General features: G+C 44.3%; 1 protein-coding gene across 2 annotated transcripts in view; it reads right to left on the bottom strand.

Moving 5' to 3' along the window:
* Window positions 1-10126, bottom strand: part of PHACTR2 (phosphatase and actin regulator 2) — a 289977-nt gene extending 279851 nt beyond the window's left edge. For both annotated transcript variants that reach the window (XM_030809782.1, XM_030809786.1), the window contains exon 1: window positions 9849-10126. In XM_030809782.1, the coding sequence (XP_030665642.1) occupies window positions 9849-10068 (220 nt within the window). In that variant the 5' untranslated portion in view covers window positions 10069-10126. The remainder of the gene's footprint in view (window positions 1-9848) is intronic.
* Window positions 10127-25735: the final 15609 nt, after the last annotated feature.

The raw sequence follows: 25735 nt of genomic DNA, 5'->3' as shown, positions 1-25735 counted from the left end.
TCACAGCTCACTGCAGCATCGAACTCCCAGACTCAAGCAATCTTTCCACTTCAGCCTCCTGAGTAGCAAGGACCACAGGTGCACACCAGTTCACCTGGCTAATTTTTTATTTTTTATTTTCTTTGTAGAGATGGGGTCTCACTATGTTGCCCAGACTTGTCTGAAGCTCCTGGACTCAAGCAATCCTTCTGCCTCCACCTCCCAAAGTGTTGGGATTACATGTGTGAGCCATTGCGCCCAGGCTAAATCACATTCTTTATCACTATCACATCTTTCTGTCTTGTTGTCCAAACCTCTGGAGCAGAAATCAGAGATTTATAATGCCCAGTAGTTTGGAGAAAAGGGGTTTAATATGTTTGTTCTTGATATTTAGGCTACTTGAAGATTATTTAATAGAAATTATACCTCCAAAGAAGATATGCCAAACATTCAGGTAGGTGAAAATATACAAAAAAATATACAAAATAAAACAAAAAAGATCATAAATCAACATTGATGACCTGACTAATAACCATCAATTATTATGTCACACGCTTACAGTATGTGAGTTATGGACCCAAAATCAAAGCATTGTACCTCCGACATTCTTGCCTTAGCCACAGTCCAAAGTTCTAGAGAGAGATAACATGTTTTTTTTTTTTTTTAAAGTCACAAGTTTCTTCCTGTTACAAGGGATAAGCAACAGCTACTCTTTCTCAAGACTTCACAGAGGTATCAAGAAACTGCAAAGTAAGGCATATAAATGTCAAATTTTAGCCAATAGGTCACAAAGTAAGTTAGAGCTCAGAAATCTTTCTAAGGCAAGCTGCTGCAACCTACTTCTCTGTGCAAATTTCAGCAAGTGTGATCAAAGATAATGAGTCACTCAGCATGATATTTTAAAAACACTAAAGCTGCTTCAATGTTTTTTCCTGAGTTTCACTGTAACCGAAACTACACTTGTACCTTGAGACAAGATATGGCTCTTGGGCATGAATTAAACACATGATTCCAAAACCGAGTTGTTTTACATTAAAAGAATCCACCTAAGTAATGATCACCGAAATGTGCTAGCCTGAAAACACAGCAGAACACTCCATCACGAATAAGTCAAATTTGTTCTTTATGCTAGAAATGTGGTGTTGAATGCGCCTTAAAGTAGGCAGACCATTCACTGGGGCCTTAAAAAGACTGTTTGATAGAAAGTGATATTTATTCTGATGATCTCTTTCACAATTCAGAGTAAAACAAAATGCAATTTTCCCTCTGTTGGTGGAGATAAGCATGAGTTGTTTCTATGAGGGGTGATAGATATGTACTAGGGTGGTGTAGGGTAAGAAAAGAGCATGCGTTTTGAAGCCATGAAGATTTGAGTCTTTGTTCTATTCCTTCCCTGCTGCCTGAGGGACGTGGGTGGGTTACTCCACTCTTCTGAAACCAGGGTCCTTACCTGAAAAAAGGAGCTGATACACTGTTCTCTCACAGGGTTGCTATAGAGTGTGATCATGTGGGGAAATAAAGTAGGACTGGGCTAGCATGAGTGCACTTCCTTCTGCCTTCGTTTGCCTACACTCTTGCATCCAATACCCAGCACCAGCATTCCCAGGAGGCTGCAGAGTCCCCGTGGCTGGGGTTCCATCACTACTAGCCTCAGGCTGAACTGACACTTATGACTTCCTTTTCACTCTTCACTTCCATAGGTGTTGCCAAGTGAGGTTTACACACTAACCCCAAGGAAGTTCTAATGATCTCATGGGTAGCTGTATAAAAAACAAAAACAGGCCAGGAACAGTGGCTTATGCCTGTAATCCCAGCACTTTGGGAGGCTTAGGAGGGCGGCTCACTTGAGGTCAGGAGTTCGAGACCATCCTGGCCAACATGGTGAAACCCCATCTCTACCAAAAAATACAACAGTTAGCCAGGCATGATGGCACATGCCTGTAGTCCCAGCTACTCAGGAGACTGAGGTGGGAGAATCGCTTGAACCTGGGAGGCAGAGGTTGTAGTGAGCTGAGATGGCACCACTGCATTCCAGCCTGGGTGACAGAGTAAGACCTGTCTCAAAGAAAAAGAAAAAACAAAAATCTCTCATTATTTTTAAATTTTAAAACATTTGGAAATCCCCATTTTTACCCGATCTTCTATTTATACATTTAAAAAAAATCACTTTAGGCTAGTTTTTGATTTATAGATACTTAATGTCAAAAGAACTATTTTTAAGGTAATACATGCATTAATTCCACAAGTATCTACTGAGCACCTAGTGTGTACCAGGCTCTGTAGTAGGTACTGAGAATGCAAAAATAAATAAAATATGCTTTCCATCTTCAATGATTTTATGGTGTGGGGAAGGAGACAAATCCACGCATCATTTGAATGTAGCACAGTAAGTCTTATAATGGAAGCATGCAAAGGTGCCACCACTTACACAGTACTTTAAAGTTCAAAAGCACTTTTCACACATTTCAGCCTCACAATAATCCTATGAGTTATGTGTTACTGTTACTAATTATTTCCAGGTCAGATATAAGGAAACCTAGCACAGTGAGGTGACTTAAATCTAGCATAGGGAGGTGACAGGTGTCAATCTGTCCTGACTAAGATTACACAGATAATAACCAGATTCTGTGTATGGGGGAGAAAGGTGTGACACCTTTTCTCATCCATCATAAGGGTCATGGCAACACTCCTATAACACAACACAGGTTAACAAGAGGAAAGCCTAACAAACTTCTTGAATCAAAGTTTTATTTGATACGGGAGCCTGCCTGCCTTCCTTCCTTCCTTCCCCCTCCCTCCCTCCCTTCCCTCCCCCTCCCTCCCTCCCTCCTGGAATGAAGGTCTTATGACCTACTATCACACAAGGCAGGTCAAAGAATTTCTTTATGGCTAGTTCCTACATAAAAAGGCAGGGCAAGGTTAGAGTAACATTCCTAGTTTCTACAACCCACCTCAGGGAAGAGGAATTCTAGTCTCTGTGGCCTGTGTTTTGGGAGAAAGAGGAACAGAAGATAGGAGGTCAAGAGAAGGGCAAGAGAAGGTCAGAGAGAGGCTTTACTTCTGAGGCCCTTCCAACGTCCTTCAGTTAGAAATACTCAGCACATCAAAGCACCACACTTTGGGGTATTGTTTTCTGAGCCCTGACAGTCCCAATCTCAGTTGTCTGTGCTCTTTCTACCATTGTCTCTGTCTTTCAGTGTTCATGTCAGAATATACTCAGAATATATCCATATCAAACTTGCAAATGCCTCATAAACATTGCCTAAATTGTGTCTCCAGGAAAAAGGCAAACACAGCAACCTCCCATACTCAGTCTCTGCCCAGCTCTCTACTCTCCCTTCTCTCCCAAAAGAATCCTGCTCAGAGCCAAAAGCAACTGCTGAGTGTTTTCTGATTACGCCAGGTTGTTTCAGGCCTTTGCATGTACTGTTTCCCATCCCCAAACAATCTTCCTCCCCAACCTAACTCCATCTTTCAGTTCCTCCTTTTGCATAGAGATAGCCCAGGTTTCACCTCTTCCCAGAGACCTTTTCTCCCCAAAGCCATTCCCTATAGCCGACCCTCCTAGGTTCTCCCCCAGGCCCAGGACAGGGCACTAATCATAGCTTATACTTTATTGCACTGTGATCTTTGGCTTATTGGCCTGTCTTTCCCCACTAAACTGTGAGTTCATGAGGGATGTCTTTGCAACCTTTGTGTTAGCTCATTAGCCATTTGTTGATTGAATGAAGAAATGAAAAATCAAGATATGCCCTTGCCTATAGCATCTTCAGCAGTAGGTAGGGGCCAGAATAAATCCACAGCTTTAATATCTGTCTCAGAGCTGCCACTGATGTACTGACACAAACTAGAGCTTAACTAGTTTAAGTAAATTAGCTCTTCATGCATCCTCTGAAAACAAGAACAGTCATCATCATCATCATGTTATTTACTGAGCATGATGCATGGCCTATAGCTTAGCTCACCAGAGACACTGCTGTATCTGGCCTGCCACACCCTTTCTGAGTGTCCTCTCTGCTTTCAGTCTAACTCCAGAATCACAGAATCACATCTGCTCACCTTTGTATGCCCAGTGCCTGGAACAGTACCTGGCACATAGCAGTAATCAATAAAGACTAATTGAATGAATGGACGAATGGAAACTGGCCAGGCTCAGTCCCTTCTACATGGCCATGTTGGCACTGTGACTTCATGCTCCACAACTGGTTTTGGCTCCAATGGGTATCTGATCAAAGGCAACCAATCCAGAGTCACCTCTAGGGCATATGATCTCTGTCTTGCTGTATAAAGGTGGCTCACACAATAGGTCTTTTCTAGAGAATTTGAACTACAAAATATGAAGAAATTTTCCCCAGGTAAACACAAGGTAAGAGCTAAAAGGAAACAAAAGAAGATTGTTGTCAGGTAGGTAGGACCCCTGATGTGCCATTTTAAGTAGATGGATGAGGAAACACCTATGAAGGAGAGATAATCTGTTTTGATTAGAGAATAAGAAAGCTGGTCAACAGAGAGACAAACAGAAGCTCAAGCCTGCTGAGACCATGCCAGCCTAGGAAAGGGCTAGAGAAAGAGGAATTGGTTGCCTCAATTCCTGACAACTCTCCGGTGTCAGCCCCAGGTCAGGTGCAATCTGACCTAACAAGGGCCTCCTGACTTAACAGGTGAAGCCAATTTTTCAAATGTGCCACGCTCTGGTACAGGACTGTCATCAGCTGCTATGATAACTTGGTGAGAATCAGATGGGAGGAGCCCCTTCTAGAATGAAGCCTAACTGGTGGTCAGGCTCCTGGGTAGATAAGAAGCCCAAGGCTTTTGTGCAAAGAAAAGAGTGCTCTCCCTGGGGGAGAAGGAAGGCACACATGTCCACACCAGGTGCACAGCCTGACCCGGGCAAAGCACAGGCTGGACCTGAGCCCACCAGCACCTGCTCCATCCAGCACCCTCTTGTACTGCCCGAGCTGGCCTGGGCAGGGTGGCCTTGCTATTCCCTGACCAGGGAGAGACAGAAAGTAAACTTAGAGCCCGATGGTCTTTGTTTGGAAAAAACCCACTCCGAGTTACACAAATGTAAAGTGAGCAGGTGTTCATTGTTCCTGGCCTAGGGCACCTCCAGCTCAGCTCGTGGCTGGGGCTCAGGAGCCTTTTGGGACCCAGCCACCCTTTCGGAGCACAAAGCATCAACTCAAAGAGTTACAACCTTGGAGGTCAGTAAGAAACATAGTAGAAGCACCAGCAAGGGATGAGCAAGCACAAGCTTCCCCCAGCAGCACAGGTGACCCAACAGCAGAACTGGTCTTGGACAGCAGTATCTCGTGGAAGTGGCCAGGAAGCAGTGGGTATGAAGTGATAGTACATTGAGGTATGCAAGATTTCTCACTTCCACTCAGCACTGAACACACCAGGGATTAAAGATTCGAGAAAAAGATCCTGGATTTGCTGTTACCCCTATGCCTATATATACCAGGGCATAGGGATACCGAAGAGATGAATCAGAGTAATAAAAAGATGAGATTGTACTTGCACACTAAGCTAATGAAGTGGTCCATACACCTATGCTGCTTTTTTTGGAGGTGGCTTGAATGGTTCTCTGATCTAAGCAGCCCAATGTGCAATGTGCAAGACTAAGCGTCATCACATGAAAATAAAAACACCTTTTGGTCCTCCCTATAGCCCACACAGGTCCAGAACAGCACCTGGCACCCAGTAGGCCAACAGCTGATACTTGCTGAATCTTTACATGGTCTATGCCCCTGGCTGTGTGTCTTCAGGTTCTTTACTTACTAAACACTGTGCTTATCAGAACAGCACATCAGAAACCACTAAAAAGTTATCAAAGCTCCTTAATACCGAACAGGATTTGTCTAAAACTTGAGAATACCTGACCATATACTATGAGAACCTTGTTTCAAGATTTTACTTTAAAAATTGAGTTAAACATCACTTTATTTACAAAGAAATACTGGATTTTAAAAATCCAAGGCTGGGAGCAGCGGCATGCGCCTATAACACCAGCTACTCAGGAGGCTGAGGCAGCAGGATCCCTTGAGCCTCAGGGTTTGAGGCTGCAGTGCACTATGGTTGTGCTGGTGAACAGCCATTATACTCCAGCTTGGACAACACAGCAAGACTCCATCTCAAATAAAAGAAAAATAAATTCAGAACTTTTGTTGAATTCCAGAAGTATGAGTTCAAAAACCATATGGCAAAATGAATCCACGTTTTTATAAACTCAATAAAAGAGTTTATTCATAAATTCCACTGTTATTTCAATTCGATCTTTAAAAATTACTTATTTGAAAATATTTTATTTTCTTAACTTTTTTGTATAGATTTTGAAATATAAAACTGGCTTGGGTTTTTTTTTTTTTTTTTTTCTGATATTGCACATGCATTCTTATGTAAAAAATTCCTTAAGCCACAAGTTAAATAAAATCCCTTGAAGTCTGAGACGCTTTTCTTGACAAAAATCTAGTAATAATCTAGCATAGTCAGGGGAAGCCAATTCTCTTGGGGCACCCTCACAGTATCTGTCAACACAGTGCTAGCACAGAACAGGTCTTTAAAAATGTATATTTAGTATTAGACTGACTGTTTGCAGCAGTGGGCAAGATTTTAGAGGCTGAGTTCCCAGTTTTTATTATTCTTTCCTGGAAGGATGGAGGTGGAGCTGTGGGGGAGGCTGGGGTAATCATTGCAGGTAGCAAGGATGGTCTGTCGTTCTGGAGGGAGGCTGTTCTCTGACAACTCTTGGCAAGCACTCTTTCTTCCCCTTCCCCTTCCGCTTCTCCATTTCAGGCCACTGTCACTGCAAAAGGTGATTTCCTTTTCCCCTCAACACTCTTCTAAGGACTCACAGCAGGGAGTTAACTCATGATTAGAAATTATCCCTTAGGAAGAACATTTGACAACTAGCTGGAATCAAAAATAGGAGTGAGGAAGGCTACTTGGGAGACCGCAGTAGTAGAAGAGAGGATGTAGCAATAGGATGTGAGAAGGTACTAAAACAAATTGTTTAAACTTACACTTGTATCATGGTATCACAAGACATACGGCAGTAAGCCAGGGTGACATATATGGCACAGGACAGCAGTTCTCAAACTTTGCTACTCATTAGCTTCAGCTAATGGCCAGGATGCACCTGATGCCAATTAAATCAGAATCCCTAGGTGTGCGACCCAGCCACAGGTTGTTTTGTTGTTAACTCCCCAAGCAATTCCTACGTGTAGGCAAATTTGAAAACCAGTGTGGGAGAGTAGCACTTCTCAAACTGTAAGGGGTCTAAGAAAAACCTGGGGATCTTATTAAAATGCAGATTCAGATTAAGCAGGTCTTGGGTGGGGCCTGAGATTCTGAGATGAGGCCACAGATGCTGGTCCAGGGGCTGTTTTGGCAAAGCCACATACGACCTTGCTCTAGGTGCTGACTCTGTGTGTGCCCAGAGCTTCTGGGGAAGGACTGGAAATTGGGCTACTATAGTGTTAGGCCAAGGAATGTTTTTTACAAGGCGTGTAACCCTCTTATTGTGCCTCTGAGATAATTCAGAGATTCCAGCATGGTCATCTTGCTGATTCTCGGATCCATCCTGCATGGCTTACAGAGGCTGCAGAGGCTGTGGGGCATTCTGGAGAAATACTCTGTGTGTCAGTGAAGGACCTGCTCATTCTTTTTCTCTCTGACTCTAACAGCAGGGAGCTCCTGGTCACATTTAGTCTGCTCTTAAAGGGATCTGAGGCTCAGTTCTGATAATGAAATCAGGTACATGAAAGATGTTCACTCTTCTACATGTGTGCCAGCATCCTGCGGCACAGGGGACAACTGAGCTGAAAGGTTTCACCTCCTAGCATCCGTTAAGAGGACACAGAAAAGACAAAGAGTCCTTGGAAGTAAAATAATTTTATAAATTGGAGCCCATGGTTCACATGATGTACACTTTGCACACTCACATTTTAAATGTCTTTGCTGTCCTTTTTCGGCATACAGGCAATAATTTCCATCTATGAAAATGAAAAATGGCGATGCAAGCTACACTTTGTCTACAATCACCAACTAGGTGAATTCTCAGTGGTTTCTTTAGAGTCTCTGAACAGTTAATCTTCGTAGAAATCGATCAAAATAATCCATGGCTCGAGTTCAGTTTGGTCAACACACCAAGAGCAGGTGGTTAAAAACATTCAGACTCAATGCTTTTCACAATACAAATTCAGAGGAAGAATCTTACACAAATCCCACTACTTTTAACAGTTCTGACTTGTTTCATCTAATGCGATCTACAAAGTCACAATGGCAATGCTTTTGAGGTTTTTCAAGTACACATGTTGGGTGGCAAAAACAATATGACAAGAATAAGAAGACAGAAGGCTATGGTGAGAGAGTTAGCCAGTTGAAGTGGAGTTAGAGGCATGGAAATGTGCTTTTTTGAACAGGAAGCTCAGCTTTAGGTGAGGTTGAGTTAGAGCCCAAAGAAGCCCTGACCCCAGAGCACAGAGCCTGAAAACCAGGGCAGTGGTAGTGGGTACTGTGCACATTCATGCCCCAGCAGGGCTTTTGCTGCTATGGGTAGTTTTGATGCTAGCTAGCTTCATTTCTAATTTCCCGGCTCCCATGCATCCTACATAGATTGCACATCAGACAACTGGTGGAAACTTGACACATCTGGTGGACTTTTTAAAAACAGTCCTGCAGTTAGGCTAATGCTTTGCTCAAAAGCAGTTTAAAATGATTACTTAATCCACATAACCTCCCGATATGGTAGTACCATGCTATGATTCCCACTCTGAATACTGAGATAGGAGAGACAAGGTTAAGTGATTTGCCCAACGTCACACAACTCGGCCGGCAGCATCGGCCTCAGCTGAGTTCCTGATTTCGTTGGTCCCGGTGCACGGGGCACAGGGCAGCCTCTGAGGACACATGGGCCGGTGCTACCGCAGAGGGGCTAGCTTGAGGCTTTTGTGTGTGTGTGTGTGTGGGTGGGTGTGTGTGTGTAAGACGGAGTCTCACTTTTTCATTCAGGCTGGAGTGCAGTGGTGCAACCTCTGCCTCCCAGGTTCAAGCGATTCTCCTGCCTCAGCCTCCTGAGTAGCTAGGACTACAGGCATGCGCCGCCTCGGCGGCTAATTTTTTGTATTTTTAGTAGGGACGAAGTTTCACCATGTTGGCCAGGCTGGTCTCGAACTTTTGACCTCAAGTGATCGGCCGGCCTTGGGCCTCCCAAAGCGCTGGAATTACAGGCGTGAGCCACCACGCCTGGCCGAGGCTTTTTCAAAACATGTTAAAGGATGAGAGGCACAAACAGCCCGCCAAACTCTCCCCTGCTCTCCCCCATCAACCTCACGGGTTTTTGCAAGGAGGAAAAACTCATATCCTGGGTCGTCTTACCAGCAACCCCCAAAAAGGCGTCTTTATTTCAGAACCATAAGCAGTTAGTTGGGAAGTCTCCCAAGACCTGCCCTGGCCCCAGCCCACAAAGTGACGGAACCGCACCCTTCCGAGGGACCAAAGTCGCGCCGAAGACCGAGAATGTTCCTCTTTCCGATGCAAAAGCCTAGGAAGCCAAGCTGCGGTGCTGCCTGGCGCCGTGCAGCCGAGAGGGAGCGCTCCCTACCCCAATCCAGGCTGCACACCCGCCCCGCAAGGCGCACCAAGCCGTCGCCTGCTTTTAGCATCTTCCGCCTAGGGTCGTCGAGCCCCGGCGGCCGAGGAGGCAGCGGTGTGGGGAGTTCAGCCTCCGCCCTCCCCTGTCCCCCACCCCCACCCCGCCGCCAGCCTACCAGGCCAGTGCCCGCGAGCACCCCGGGTTGGCCGCGTCACCCTCGCGGCCACCTGCCTGCGGCCGGCCCTCCCCGGCCAGCGCCCCGAGCAGCTCTTACCTGAGCCGGAGATGTGGACCCGGAGCGGGCGGCCCCTGCTCGAGGACGACGAGAGGTCGCTCTGTGAGCGGCCGCGGGGGCTCGGGTCCCCGGGCAGCCAGCGCAGGGCAGGCGCCGCCGGCGGGGCGGGCGCCTCGGGCTCGGGAACCGGGACCACCGCCGCCGCCTGCCCGGCCGGATCGACCGGGGACCCCGCGGGGCGCCAGCCCGCCTCGGCCATCGGCTCCCGGCGGCGGGGCCGGAGCACCGGGTGGGGCCGGCGCCGAGGGCTGCGCTGCCCGCTGCTGCCCGGCTCTGCCCCCGCGCAGCGACCCGGAGGCAGCGAGAAGGGCGGGGAGGTGGACGCCGGGCGCCGAGGAGCCGGTGCGGAGGGCGGGGGGAGGAAGAGGACAGAAAAGTTTGCACAGGAAGGAGCCGCCTACAGCCGGCTCTTGCTCCAGCGGGCGAAAGCTGCAGGGCTCGCAGCTGGGCCGCCCTCGGTGCCCGCGAACCTGCCCGGCTGCTCCTCCCCCAAGCCCCGGGCACTGGCCCCCGGCAGGATGGCAGCAGGGGGTCCCCTCCGCGAAGCGCTGTTCACCCAGCAATCCGGCCACAGAAAAGCCGAGTTTGGGCTTCAAGAGCTGGGATGCAAGGTCAGAGCTAACGATATCATTTCCATTGTGGTGGGTAGGGGTGCCATGTACACATACGTGAGCTGCCCTGTGATGGAGCAAGAATGATCATACCCGGTTAACAGATAGGAAACTCGGGCGCGAAAATGCATTGCACTTGTCGGGTGGGTTAGGGGCAGATTCTGGAGTCCCTTGTGAAGTGAAGCCTAATGCCCTTCCCCACCCGCACCCACACCCCTTGCCCTCAAAGCCCATCTCTACCTCTCACGGTTGCCCACATCCCTGGGTATCTGTCTGCTGGGTGTAGGGAGCAAAAAATAGCTTCCCTCCACCCTTCTAAGTGCTTTGGCTGGTCTATGAATTAAACTGCCATAAGGCAGATTAACAGGACAAAGAAAACCCATTTTAATTACCAGCGTTCACATGGGAGTTTCACAAAATTATGAGGCTCAAAGGGTCAGATGATTGAAGCCTGTATAGCATCCTGAGTTACAGAAAAGAACAGGATCTTAGAGTTTGGGGGGCGGGCAGGTGACACAAATTATGGGAGGGTGGGGGGAGGAAGTGTATAAAGAATAAAGGTTGTCTCGTGCAAATTTTAAAAAGCTGATCAGGTAATAAGGAGTTGTTTTCCAGCAGAAGCATAGGTGATAATCTGTCTGGGCCTGCTGTGATCCCAGATTTTCCCATTCCTGACAGAAGAACTCCTATTAGAGGATCTGTCTTTTTTTTTTTTTTTTTTGGGTGGGGGGCGGAACAGAATTTCACTCCTGTGGCCCAGTCTGGAGTGCAATGGCTTGATCTCGGCTCACTGCAACCTCTGCCTCCTGAATTCAAGTGATTCTCCTGCCTCAGCCTCTCGAGTAGCTGGGATTACGGATGCCCGCCACCACACCCAGCTAATTTTTGTTTTTGTTTGTTTGTTTGTTTTGTTGTTGTTTTTTAGTAGAGACAGGGTTTCACCATGTTGGCCAGGCTGGTCTCGAACTCCTGATCTCAGGGTGATCCACCTGCCTTGGCCTCCCAAAGTGCTGGGATTACAGGCTGAAGGATCTGTCTTTAGGCAGATAAAAGAAGTTCAGAGAAAGCTCCTTCTTACAATTGCTCTTCCCCAAGCACCCTCAGTTTGAAGTAACCAGCCTGCCAAAGCAGCATATTTTGGGGCGGCATTTTCTGAACTCCTTCATAAGTAAATATTCAAAGGTCATGTTTAAAAAGCCAGTCTTCCGAGAACTAAATAAATATCACAGATTTGATGTCTGAGTCAATGCTTTCTAAAGGAAAGGCAGCTGCATTGATTAGAAATATCTTAGTTAATGCCACACCTTGTAGGATTTTGCAAAATGAGCGGTGGAGATTATGCTGATTCAGCTGGTGATTTCAAAGCCTAAGCTTTATCAGTTTCACAATTAGGCCCCCAAGTTGTGACTCGCCCAGAATTAAAAGACTGTAAGTCAGGCTCAGGAGTCATCAGTCCTCTGAAAGTTCATGGCAAAGGAGGAATGTCCCTTGGTTCACCCACAGACCGTAGATAGCCAGTGGGAAGAGATGGAGATATGGGGGGAAAGAAGGGACAGCGCTGGCAATTACTCCTGTTAACACACACACCCCGATTCTAGGTGCTATGTCAGGCATTTTGCACATATTATATCATTTAATAAGAGAACAAACCTAATCAAGAAGGTAAGAGAAAAGAGGAACAAAAACCAGGAGTACATGCTGCAGAAGCACACAGATACGCACAAAGGCCTTAGTAGCAACTAGGTCATGATACACACACACACACACACACACACACACACACACAGAGCTCACCCTTGATCATTTAAAAGGGCTTTCACCTATAATTCTCACAGGAACTCTGTAGGGAAGATATGATTATCCCATCTTTGCTGCAGAAACTGTCCAAATATAGGCTAAGCCCGGTGCTGCAACAACTGTCCAAATACAGGCCGGGAACGGTGGCTCACACCTGTAATCCCAGTATTTTGAGAGGCTGAGATGGGAGGCTCCTTTGAGGCAAAGAGTTCACGTCCAGCCTGGGCAGTATAGCAAGTCCCCATCTCTGCAGAAATTAAAAATAAAAAAATTTTAGTCCAGCTGGTGAGGCAAGCCTCTAGTCCTAGCTACTCGGGAGGCTGAGGAAGGAGGATCGCCTGAACCCAGGAGTTCAAGTATACAGTGAGCTATGGTCATGCCACGGCACACTAGCCTGGGCAACGGTGTAAGAGCCTGTCTCAAATAAAATAAAATAAAATAAAATAACAAAACTAATAAATCAAACCTGTCCAAATACAGGCCCCCTTTCACAAAGTCAGCCAATGTTGTCTGGTCTTACTTTAAATATTTTCTACTAACAGTCTATTTAAATTTATACTACTCCAAATGTTACCTTACTTTCTTGATATCTTGTGTAGTTTATGATAGGAAAAAAAGGTATCTCTGCCTTTAGAGAATTAACTATGCATTACTTTAGACAATAGGTCATCGATAAGATTGAGAGTGCAGTGAGATGGATTTTACAGTTACCCCAAATAACCAGCATTAGATTACAATGGCATTTCTCAGCACCGTTTGCTATCTAGTGTATTGTATTACCTGATGATGCTGTCTGTATTCCCTCAGTGCACTTCCTCAGCAAGAAGCTCCCCCTTCACAAGCTGCCTTCTCTCTGGGGCACACATTCCAGTTGCCTATGCCTGGGTCTCACCCCAATTTTCCCTTCCCATTGCTTACAACATGAATGTTCATACATTCTTCTGGACCGCATGCTTTTTCCTTCTCTGGTTAATCTTCTGTGTCCTCTCTTGTGAAGAGAGGAATTAAATGAGGAATTAAATGCTTTCAAATACAAGAAGTCTTCTCTGACTCACTTTTCAGTTATTTAGCAATTCATCATTTCAACTTTTATTAGATAATTACATATTCGAGTGCCTTTTTGGGCCAGGCACTGTGCTAGGCTCTCCATATCGTCAAGGAACCTCTCAGCCCAATATTCCTCCATTCCTTTTCCCATGACAGTCAATCTTCTAGAGAGAGTAGCATACACTCTAGAAGCTATTCCCAAGTTCTTACAGTCCCCCTTCCCCATTCATTCTTCTACCATCTGCAGTATGACTACTGCTCGCCCTACTGTAGGGAGCTGCTTTGGCAAAGATCACGTCTGGGCAGCTCATTGTCAAATGTACTGGGAACCTCTCAGGTCTTACTTAATCTGATGTCTTCTGTCACTTTTAACACTCTCGACCACTCGCTCATTTTGTGGGCTCTGCTTCCCTGGTTTCTAGGACACTTATCTCCCCAGGTGTTCCCTCAGGCCCTCTGCTTCCTTGTTACCCTCTTGTCAGGGTCTCTTTTCTCCATCTGCCCTTAAGTACTGTTCCCCAGATGTCCAGCATTAGCCCTCTTCTCTTCCCACTTGACTTATTTCTCCTGGGAGATCCCAGCTTCAGCTTTGATTTACACACAGATGACTCTCTCCACCCCAGACCTCTCTCCTGGGCTTCAGATCCCAGCATCTATTTGCTTCCTGGGCTTCCCTTCTTGATGTTTCATTAACATTTGGCAGTCAACACTCCCTGAGCTGAACTCCTCCTCCTCCTTCTCCATGAACATGCTCTGTCTATTCTCTTAAATAAATAAATATCTTAATACCTTAAATAAATATCCTCAGAATCGGTTTCCTCCCTGCTATTCCATTGCCACCTCTTTAGTTTGAGCCTCCATCTTCTATTTTCTCCTAAAGGAACTCTCTATCTCCGTATTCACTTTCTTCTAGTTTGCCCCCATCCCATTTCTGGAAGGATCTTTCCAAAGTACTCACAAGACTTCGCTGCCCCTCCATTTTAATTCCCTCAAAACAAGTGTCTATGAATATACACAGAATAAAGTGTATATTCCTCAGCATGGCATATCAGGGTTCTATACACTACCCCAAACTCTTTCCTTGCTGCTATTATACATACTGTGGCGGCTCAGGACACAACACCTCAAAATATGACCGTAGGAGGCCAAAATATGCCACTCTGGGATATACTTCTTTGGCATATTTTGAGCGGGTTATTCTGAGAAACTGCAGACACAGGAGTAGCTCTGAAAAGCTGTCCTTTGGTAAAAGAAATTTACTTCTGTAAAGGAAAACAATTTTTATAGGACTCTTATCAACCAGGGAAGATCTTATCATAGAAGATGAGAATGAAGGTTGACACCTTGCCCAGATGGGCTTTGTCACAGGCTGATACAGATTTTTCTGATAGGCTACTCTGAAACAACTTTTATTACCCGAGAGAATTTTTATCTGCATAATAAGACAACCTCTGTTTGCCACACATTTGGTGTGTGTCACCACCACTCCCAGAAGCACCAAGCCCCTCTTGCTTTCTGTAGCTCAGGGATACTATATGAGCTTCAATCATCTGACTCTTCTTCCAGTCTCAGATTTTGTGGGACTCCTGTGCATATATACATAAATAAATATGTTTTTTTCCTGTTAATCTGCCTACTGTCCGTTTTTCATAGACTCAATTATCACACCCTCAAAGGGCAGAAAGTCTTCCCTCTCTGCACAATACTCCACTCTCTAGCCATGCAGACCAATTCATCATTCTCTGAATGGCACCTCCTCTTCCTCTTGGGGTGCCTTTGAACTCCCGTTTCCCTTGTCTGTAGTATCATCCCCCACCTTCTCTAGCATGACCTAATTGACCAACTGTCACTCATCCTTCAAGCCTCAGGTCAAGCATCTCCTCATCTGTCTTAGTTTGTTTTCTGTTGCTTCTAATAGTATACCTGAAAGTTAGTAATTTATAAAGAAAATGAATTTTCCTTATAGTTATGGAGGCAAAGTCCAAGGTCAAAGGTCAAAGGGTCACATCTTGGTGAGGGCCTTCTTGATGGTGGGGACTCCCTGCAGGGTCCAGAGGGGATGCAGGGCATCACATGGCGAGAGGGCTGAGCACATTAGCTCACGTCTCTCTTTCCCCTCTTATAAAGCCACCAATCCCATTCCCATGATAAACCCATTAATCCGTGAATGGATTATTCCATTCGTTAGGGCAGAGCCCTCATGATCCAATCACTTCCTAAAGGTCCCACCTCTCAATACTGCCAGGTGGGGGATTAAATTTCAACAAGAGTTTGAGGGGACAAATGTTCTTTTTTCTTTTTTAATATGTATTTTTTATTTCAATAGCTTTTGGATTACAAGTGGTTTTTGGTTAAATGGATGAATTATATGGTGACGCATTCTGAGATTTTAATGCACCTGTCACTTGAGTAGTATATGTTGTACCCAATATGTAGTTTTTATTCCGTGCTCTCCTCTCACCCTCCCCTTTCTGAGTATCCAAAGTCTATTATATCACTGTCTCTGCCTCTGCATACTCATAGCTTAGTTCCCACTTATAAGTAAGAACATACAGTATTTGGTTTTCCATTCTTGAATGACTTCACTTACAATAATGGCTTCCAGCTCCATCCAAGTTGCTGCAAAATACACCATTTTGTTCCTTTTTATGTCTGATTAGTATTCCGTGTTGTATATATACCACATTTTATTTAACTACTCATTGGTCAGTGGGCACTTAGGTTGGTTCCATATCTTTGGAATTGTGAATTGGGCTGCAATAAACATATACGTGAATGGGTTGTTTTCATGTAGCGACTCCTTTTCCTCTGGGTAGAAACCCAGTAGTAGGATTGCTGGATCAAATGGTAGATCTGCTTTTAGTTCTTTAAGGAATCTCCACCCTGTTTTCCAAAGAGGTTGTACTAATTTACATTCCCACCAGCAATGTATAGGCATTCTGGAGGGGACAAATATTCAAACCACAGCACCATCCAGGAAGCTTTCCTGACACTTCCCCAACCTCCAAGCCAGGTGAAGTGCCCCTCCTAAACAGTACCATCAGGCTCTTATGTCACTTTTTACACAGGATTGTAATTGCTGGGGTGCTAATCTGTCACCCCTACTCCCTTTGAGCTACCCTAAGACAGTAAGTACTGAATCTTGCCTTTATTTTCCCAGCACCACTGTGTATTGAATGAATGAATCAATGAATGAAGTCTATTTGGGGAGTAGACATTAACAAATAATTACTTGGCAATCCATGGCAATTGACAAAACTGAGATTTATATAGAAGGGCTGAGGAAACTCAGAGGAGCAGTCACCTAACCCGCTTGGGGTGAAGAACCAGGGAAGGCTTCCCAGAGGATGTGGCGTCTGAAATGCAAAGGCACCCCAGGATGAGGAAGGTCATCTGCAAGGACAGAGACTTGAGGAACTGGGGCTGCCCTGGATGCTGTAATGTAGCACTGCAGAATAGGAACCCTGTGGGGAGTAGTTCAGTTTTGAACCTGACGAGGTGGACAAAAGTGGGCTAGGATTCACTTTTCAAATACCACTAAGTCTATGCAATCCTAAAATGATTAGGCATCCTGTTTATTTGGGGTTTTGTTTATTTCCAGTTTTGTTTATCCTGTCCCACCTATGCTATAAGATTTCTTTTTCCTTAGACGTGTCCCTTGGTACCATGGACATTTTGGCCAGCATGTAGTGAATGTGCCTATTTGACACTGATTTTAAAAAAAGAGGCATACAATACAGCTTTTCAAAGCAAAATGTTTCTAAACTCTATTAGATTATTTAGCTATTTTCATTGAATACCATTTCCAAAAGGATAGGGATAAAAACTGAAGATGAAATAAGCATAGTTTTAATCACGTAAGAGTGTTGTAATACCAAAAATAATAAAAAAAAAACAGAAACAAAAAACTGTACCTCACTGTTTTACCACTCTCTTTAAAGTGATGACTTACGTAAGATTATAAAAGAAATAAATGAAAATTTATCAGCTAGCTTGTTCCACCCATTAGTGCTAGGAACACTGCCTTCAACAGGAGCCCAAATGTGGGCTGGGATCTGTCTCATCTCTGGCCAGTGTCTTCCTCCTCCTTGCTGTGCCAGGAGCCCCTCTTAAAGCTACAGTGCCACTTGAAGGGCTCTTTATACATTGCAGATTCACTTACAGAAGGAGGAATTTTTATTCAAAGGTTTTAATACGTAATGAAAGATATCCACATTTCATAAATCAGACAAGCTAGGGAGCTAAACGACCTTTGTAACTGAATTTGTCCCTGTTCCATCACTAGTAGTCTTTAGATGCATGAATGTGGATTTTTCGTGGTAATGGAAACAGTTGTGACACTCTGGTTAAAATCAAACTTCCTGAAGGCATTCCTTGGGACAATACCCATCCCCTCCTAACTAATTATTTTTATAATTGCAATTTTCTTTTGCTATCTTCCCCATCCCCCAAATATATTAAAAAGTTTTATTTCTCAGAGTTTACATGCAAAACATGCACATAAAAATATGGTATGTTTTCTTATGAAATATTTTCCCAAAATACTTGGCATTACAAGTAAGTGTCTTTCACTGACAATAGCATTTCCTTAATATAGGCAGATAAAAATGACTGCAAGTAAGAGAAAGGTCAAAATGTTATCTGAAAAGAAATGGCAGAGATCAAAATTGATGATACACAATGAAAATGAAATAACAGAAAGGCAAGGAATCCAGGTAATAAGCAGAGTGAGGATAAATCACCATCTGATAGTGAAAGTAGGCCTACTTTTAAAGTCACTTGAAAAAAAAGAGAGAAACAAAAAACAGGAAGTTAGTTTTGATGGTCTCTAAGGCCTCTTCTGGTCTGGAATGTGATGGTTCTATGAAATTTTTTCTTTGTTTTCATTTTAAAATCAAAGATGAATTTATTTTATGTGAGAGGCCAAAGGTGGTTCATAGTCTTGAGCCATCCCACCATTTCCCTCTAGAGTACCAGGCTACAAAAGTAAACACCTCCTTTACCATGCTCTCTTCCTCCCACTCTTCCTTTCTTCTTCTTACTCTAACACAAACCCATAGAAGTGGAGTGTAGGATGGCAGTTATGAGAGACTGGGGTGCGACGGGGTGGACGGAGAAAGAGGAGATGTTGCTCAGCAGGTCCAGGGTTTCAGTCCGTCAGACAGGAGGAGGAATAACATCTGGTGCTGTATCGCAACAGCATGCTGACTATACATATTTTGGAATATATACATATTTTGGAATAATGAAAAGAGAGCATTTTAGGTGTTCTCACCACAAAGAAATGATAAATATTTGGGCCAGACGCAGTGGCTCACGCCTGTAATCCTAGTATTTTGGGAGGTTGAGACAGGCAGATTGCTTAAGCCCACGAGTTCAAGACCAGCCTGGGCAACATGGCAAAACCCCATCACTACAAAAAAGCACAAAAATTAGCCAGGTGTGGTGATGTGCACCTGTACTCCCAGAGACTCTGGTGTCTGTGGTGGGAGGATCCCCTGAGCCCAGGGAGGTTGAGGCTGCAGTAAGCCATGATTGAGCCACTATATTGCAGCCTGGGCAACACAGTGAGACTCCATCTCAAAAAAAGATAAATATTTGCAGTAATAGATAGGCTAATTATCTTGATTTGATCATTCCACAATCTATACATGCCTTGAAATATCATGCATGCTATAAATATATGCAAGTATTACTTGTCAATTAAAAATACCATAAAACATAAATAAATTAAAACAGCTACTATGTCCTAACAGGCTCAGGCTCTGTGCTGAGCACACAGAAGTGAATAGGAATCTCTCTAATCTTGGACTAGCAGCATAGGAGACAGGGGTGTACAAACTACAGTGGAGAGATAAAGGAGGGAATAGTTGACCCTTTTGGGGTGAGTCAGGAAGTTTCAGGTCACAAGAAGTGGCTCATACAAGTGAGTAGGGATAAAAAAGAGGAAGAGGCAGGGAAGGCATCCCAGGCAGGGAAAATACCATGCATGTGGGCCCAAGGCAGGAAAACGGAAGCGAAGAGGAGGGAGGTGAGTATGGCGGGAGCCTTGGAGGAGAGTGGGGATGTGCTGGAATATGAAACAGAGGGCTGTAAAAAGAAGGCACAGAAGAAATATGATCAGCATCACTGTCTTTTGCTTCAATTTTGATATCTCAATTTGATCCCTAAGTAATGCATACGTTTAATTTGTGGTGATGTTTTCGGATTGAAATTCGTGTATATGAAGCACTGGGTGTAATGAATGGCATGTAGTAGGAGCACAATACAGTGCTCTAAGACATTCAGGATACACATTCTATTTCTTTGTTTCTATAAATCACACCTAGCTCAGCTCCTTCTACAAACATTGCCTAAAAGACATTTTCCAGGATGCCTTCCTTGTCTGGAACCAAACAAGAACTTTTAGGCTTATGAATCTAGGAAGACAGGAGGGGACTGTCTTGAGTGTTAGCCTCAACGATTGCTGCTTCTGCAACTCTAGCTCTTTCATTGAAGGCAAGTGATTCACTAGGGACTTCTTCCATCCCTGCTAGACTCAGCCACGGGTTTTTTTTCTTTTATATTTTTATTTTTAATTGACACACAATAATAGTGCATATTCGTGGGGTACATAGCGATGTTTCAATACATATAATGTATATGATCACATCAGGGTAATTAGCATATCCCTTATCCCAAACATTTATCATTTCTTTGTGTTGGGAACATTCAATATCCTCCTTCTAGCCATTCGAAACTATATAATATGTTATATTGTTAACTATAGTCATCCTATAACGGCATAGGACACTAGAACTTATTTCTTCTGTCTAGCTATAATTTCGTACCCTTTAACAAATCTGTTCCTATTCCTTCCTTCCCTCTACTCTTCCCAGCCTCTAGTATCTTCTGCTCTACTTTTTACTTCTGTGAGATAAACCTTTTTTAGCTTCCACATATGAGTGAGAACATGCAGTGTTTAACTCTCTGTGCCTGGCTTTATTTCACTTAACGTAAGGGCCTCCAATTCCATCCATGTTGCCTCGAATGACAGGATTTCATTCTTTTTATGGCTGAATAGTATTCCATGGTATATATACACCGCATTTTCTTTATCTATTTATTTGTTGTTGAACACCTAGGTTTCACAACGTCCTGTGAGTAGATCTCCAAGACAACCCAGAAATCACTCCTTCCATGTCCTCACTCCTCAGAGATTGCTGGGGAGTGCTAAGGTGCCCGTCACTAAGATGCCAGAGGTCTTGACCCCATTCACAGTTGGGAGGTGGGGATGTCAACACACCTGGGGATTGGGTCCTCCTTAGTCCCACCCTCGAAAACTAAAGTCATTTGCTGGTGGGAATGTAAAAGGGCCCCTTTGGAAACTAGTCTGGCAGTTTCTTAAAAGTGAAAAGTAGACGTATCAAATGATCCAATAAACCCACTCATAGGTATTTACCCAAAGTAAACGAAAACTTACATTCATGTAAAACTCTGAAAGCAAGTGTTTACAGTGGTTTATTCATAGCCTCCCCAAGCTGAAAACAACCCAAATAAGTACATCCAACAATGGAATACTAGCCAGCAATACAAAGATAGGAACTACTGCTACACACAACATGGAAGACTCTCAGATACTTATACTGAATGAAAGGAGCCAGGCTCAAGAGGCTTCATACTATATTGTTCCATGTAAATGACATTCTGGAAAAGGCAAAACTATAGGGACAGAAAAACAGACCAGTACTTGCCAGTTATTGGGAGTGGAGGAGGGGATGACTATTTAGGATAATGGAACTGTTGTAAATCTTGATTGTGGTGGTGATTACACAACTGTATTCTTCAAAAGTCAGAATTTTGTGCCCAAAAGACAGAAATTATGAAGAGAAGTTGTGTAACTTCCTTTTGCACATCACAGGTCCCTATAACTCATGTGGAAAGGGTAGCCCCAGAGGGAGATATCAGGCTTTCTGCTGAGAAGGTGGGTGGGTGCTTCAGATAGAATTAATGAAAAAAAAACATGATGAACAAAATATCAAAACTTTAAATAGACAGGATCTGACACTGAACTTGTAAAACTGGCCTCATTTGCTCAATCCTCATCCCAGCCTTGGTAAAACTTTATGTTTAAAAATAGCTAGGCAGACAGCTATAGTTTGAGGACTTGATTTTTTAAAACATTGTATTGCATTAAAGTTATTATTTATCTTGATTACTGAGTATTTTGTGCTCCCTTCTATTTTGTTCTTGGGATGAGAGTCTTCACTTGCCTGACTCTAGTCCCTATCTTATTTGAGTAATTATGTGGAAAGGAGAAAATAGAGACCCATTCATCTGAACCCTGTGCAGAGCAAGCCATGCTTGTTTCAATGATCACAGGTTTCAGATTAAGCCTGGTCCTCCTGCCTTCAGAGCAGCCGCCTTCATTTACACCAGAAGATGACGAACAGACCTGGGCCAGCAGAGACCTCTGAATGAGCTGGATCTGAATTCTCCCACTTAGAATACTCTGAACCTTGGGCATGCTCCCACATTTCTGAAAAGGGAACAATGCTATCCAACCTGCAAGGTTGTCATAAAGACTAAGACATCATCTGCAGTGCCTAGCATATGGATTGCACAGTGGGAGGCACTTAATAAATAGGAAGTATTTGAATGTCTGAGGTGCATTTTGCCAAAATCACTCATATGATGAAAGGTTCATATTTTACAAAGTAAAGACAAGCAACATCAACAATAACAATGACAAAAACAAAACCATATATTATCCATTTGGAGTTACAGGAGCTCCAAAGTAGAGAGGGAGGCAGGGCGGGAACCATGACCAGAAACTTTGTGGTTGCTCACTCAGACAGTCTTCCCAGGAAAACACCTCTCTCTGTCTTGCCTAATGCTCTGCACAAGTGGACATTTGCATCCATAACAATGTCCACATTCACAATGGGGTTCTAGAGCTCCTGGTTTAGAGAGATCAGAGAGAGCTCAAGTAAGGGGCATCACTGAAGCCCCTCAGACCCCCTGGCCTCTTTGCTATGCTTCTTACCTTCTCAGGAATGAGGATTGAATCCCAACCCTCAAGACCTCCATGCAACCCAGGGGTGATAGTTCTGGATCTAGCAGAAGTTCTTCTATTTTGTGGCATGAGGATGGTCACTTGCTTGGTTCAGAACTGAGGCAGATGTTTCTCTATTTGCAAGATCTGCTGTTACTTCCACTGGAATTTGCTAGGAAAAACAAAGTGGCTGGGGCCAAGCTGCCATCTCACCTAGAAGTGCTCGATTCATGTTCTCTGAGCAAGAGTGTATTAGTCCATTCTTATGATTCTAATAAAGACATACCAAGCTGGGTAATTTATAAAGGAAAGAGGTTTATTTGACTCACAGTTCCACAGTGCTGGGGAGGCCTCAGGAAACTTACAATCATGGCAGAAGGGGAAGCAAACACATACCTCTTCACATGGCAGTGGGAAAGAGAAGTGCAGAGCAAAAGGGGGGAAGCCCCTTATAAAACCATCAGATCTTGTAAGAACTCACTCACTATTATGAGAACAGCAGCATGGGGGTAACCGCCCTCATGATTCATTACCTTCCACCAGCTCTCTCCCATGACACATGGGGATTATGGGAACTACAATTCAAGATAAGATTTGGATGGGAACACAGCCAAACCATATCAAAGAGTATATTATGATCCATGCTGATATGAAGGAAAATTATTCTACCTTGGTATGAGGTGGATTGTGAAAGAGAAGGACAAGATTTGCTGATTTATTCAAAGCATATTTACTGCATGCTTACAATATACTGGCCCTCTTCAAATCAATGGCTGTACTGTAGAGAGCAACACAGACAAAGTTTTGCTCTCAAGAGACTTAAATTCTAGGAGAGGCAGATTATGCTGAGCAGGAAATGGCCCCTCAAAGACATCCATATCCTGGGCCAGGTGCGGCGGCTCACGCCTGTAATCCCAGCACTTCGGGAGGCTGAGGTGGGCGGATCACAAGGTCAGGAGTTCAAGATCAGCCTGGCCAACATGGTGAAACCCTGTCTCTACTAAAAATACAAAAATTAGCTGGGTGTGGTGGCGCATGCCTGTAATCCCAGCTACTTGGGAGACTGAGGCAGGAGAATTGCTTGAACTCGGGAGGCGGAGGTTTCAGTGAGCCAAGATTGCGCCACTGCACTCCAGCCTGGATGACAGAGCAAGACACCGTCTCAAAAAAAAAAAAAAAAAGACATCCACATCCTAATACTTGTAATCTGTAAATATGTTGTTACATGGCGAAGGGGAATTAAAATTGCAGCTAGAATTAAAGTTGCTAATCAGCTGACCTTAAAATAAGATTATCCTGGTTTATCTAGGCGAGCCCAATATAATCACAAGAGTCCTTGAATGGGGAAGTGGAAGGCAGAAGAGTGAGACCAGAGAGATAGCATCATGAGAAAGACTCAAGCTGCCTCTGCTAGCTTTAAAGATCAAAGGGGTCCACAAAATAAGAAATGAGGGCAGGCTCTAGAAGCTGAAAGAGGTAAGGAAACAAGATTGTCCCCTGGAGCGTCCAGAAATAATGCAGCCCTGGACACAGTGACTTTATCTCAGTGGGGCCCATTTCAGATTTCTGTCCTCAAGAACTGCAAGATAAATCTGTGTTTTCAGCCACTAAGTTTATGGTAATTTGCTACTGCAGCAATAGGAAACTAACAGAGAGATAGAACCAAATAAAATGAATGAATGAACGAATGAATGAATGATGTAATATCAGGAAACAGTAAGTGCTCAGATGAAAACTAAAGCAGGGCAAAGAGATGTGTAGTGAAGGGAGTGAGTGATGGGTGATATAACAGAAGTGATGTTTTTGAAAGATGAATGTAGGCCGGGCGCGGTGGCTCATGCTTGTAATCCCAGCACTTTGGGAGGCCGAGGCGGGTGGATCACGAGGTCAGGAGATCGAGACCACGGTGAAACCCCGTCTCTACTAAAAAAAAAAAAAGACAAAAAATTAGCCGGGCGTGGTGGCGGGCGCCTGTAGTCCCAGCTACTCGGAGAGGCTGAGGCAGGAGAATGGCGTGAACCCAGGAGGCGGAGCTTGCAGTGAGCCGAGATTGCGCCACTGCACTCCAGCCTGGGCGACAGAGAGAGACTCCGTCTCAAAAAAAAAAAAAAAAAAAAAAAAAAAAAAGATGAATGTGAGCTCCAGAGAGGTTAGAGGTGGGGAACTTGGAAACGGAGCCAAGTGATGTAGTCACATGACATGACCGAGACCCCCAGAGGCAGGCAGGGCTGGGCAGGCTCTTTCATGTGTCTCCCAATAGCTAAGTTGTGGAGCTGAGTTGGTTGCTTTATGTTCCACACAGAATACTCATAAGAAAGGCTTGGAAACAAAATTTATTGCGTAAGAAAAGAGAAATTGACTTAATCTTTTCGGCAAGTCATTTGAGAGTCCATTAACTTCTTCCCTTATGCACTTGGTCTAATCCAATACTGAGTCATTTCTTTGATTCATTCTTTTTTTATTTACTTATTTGTTGGTTCGTTCACTTATTCATTAACTCATTCAGTCAATAAGCATTTCCTGAGCACATTACCAAGCCTTGGGAGTAAAATGGCAAGAAAAACAAGTCTGGGCTCTGCCTTCATGAAGCACACTGTTGATTCTGCTGAAGGTTTCATATAAAAATACTAAACGACCACTAAGTTTGACATCCACTAATCAAAACCAGCACTAGCCTAGTCTTCCTTAAAATAGCTCTGGTCCATTCTTCTCTCTCCAATTCCACTGCTACAGCCTTCTCTTACCTGGGAGAAGTGGTCTCTAAAGGGGGTTTCCCCACCTGCATCCAGACCCTCTGCAGCACATACTAACTCTGCAACACATCCTCCTGCAACACATCCTCCCTTCCCCACCTGCATCCAGACCCTCTGCAGCACATCTTCCCTAACACAGTCAAAATAATCTTTTTAAGAAACAGATCTGCCCCATCACTCCTCTGACTAAAATCCTTCAATGACCTCTCATTGTCTACCAAAACTGATCCAAGCCTCCCCACGATGTGGCATATTCCTCAGCCTTCTGGTATCCTATCTGCTTGACTCCACAAGGTGCTTGTGTCTTTCCTGCACTAGTGCCCTTGCCCAAGCTGCTCTCTCTGCTTAAAGTGCTTCGCATTTCTTCCTAGACAGTCTGCTGGGCAGTCTGGACAGTAAATGTATAGAGGTTGAGAGCACACAGTTCATAAACCCAGTGGCCTACATTTATTTAAATCCTGGTTCTGCCACTAGGTATAGCTGAGTGACTTTGGGCAAGCTAGGAAACCACTCTTTGTCTCAGTCCCTCATCTGTAAAATGAGTGTAACAACATGATAATGGAAATGATAACAGGTTGGCGATGAGCTAATATATGTAAGCACTTAGAACACTACCTGACATAC

Source organism: Nomascus leucogenys, chromosome 3 (genome assembly GCF_006542625.1).
Source record: "Nomascus leucogenys isolate Asia chromosome 3, Asia_NLE_v1, whole genome shotgun sequence".
NCBI lineage: Eukaryota > Metazoa > Chordata > Mammalia > Primates > Hylobatidae > Nomascus > Nomascus leucogenys.
Note: the sequence above shows the minus strand (reverse complement) of the source record. Positions and strands in the feature narration are given on the sequence as shown.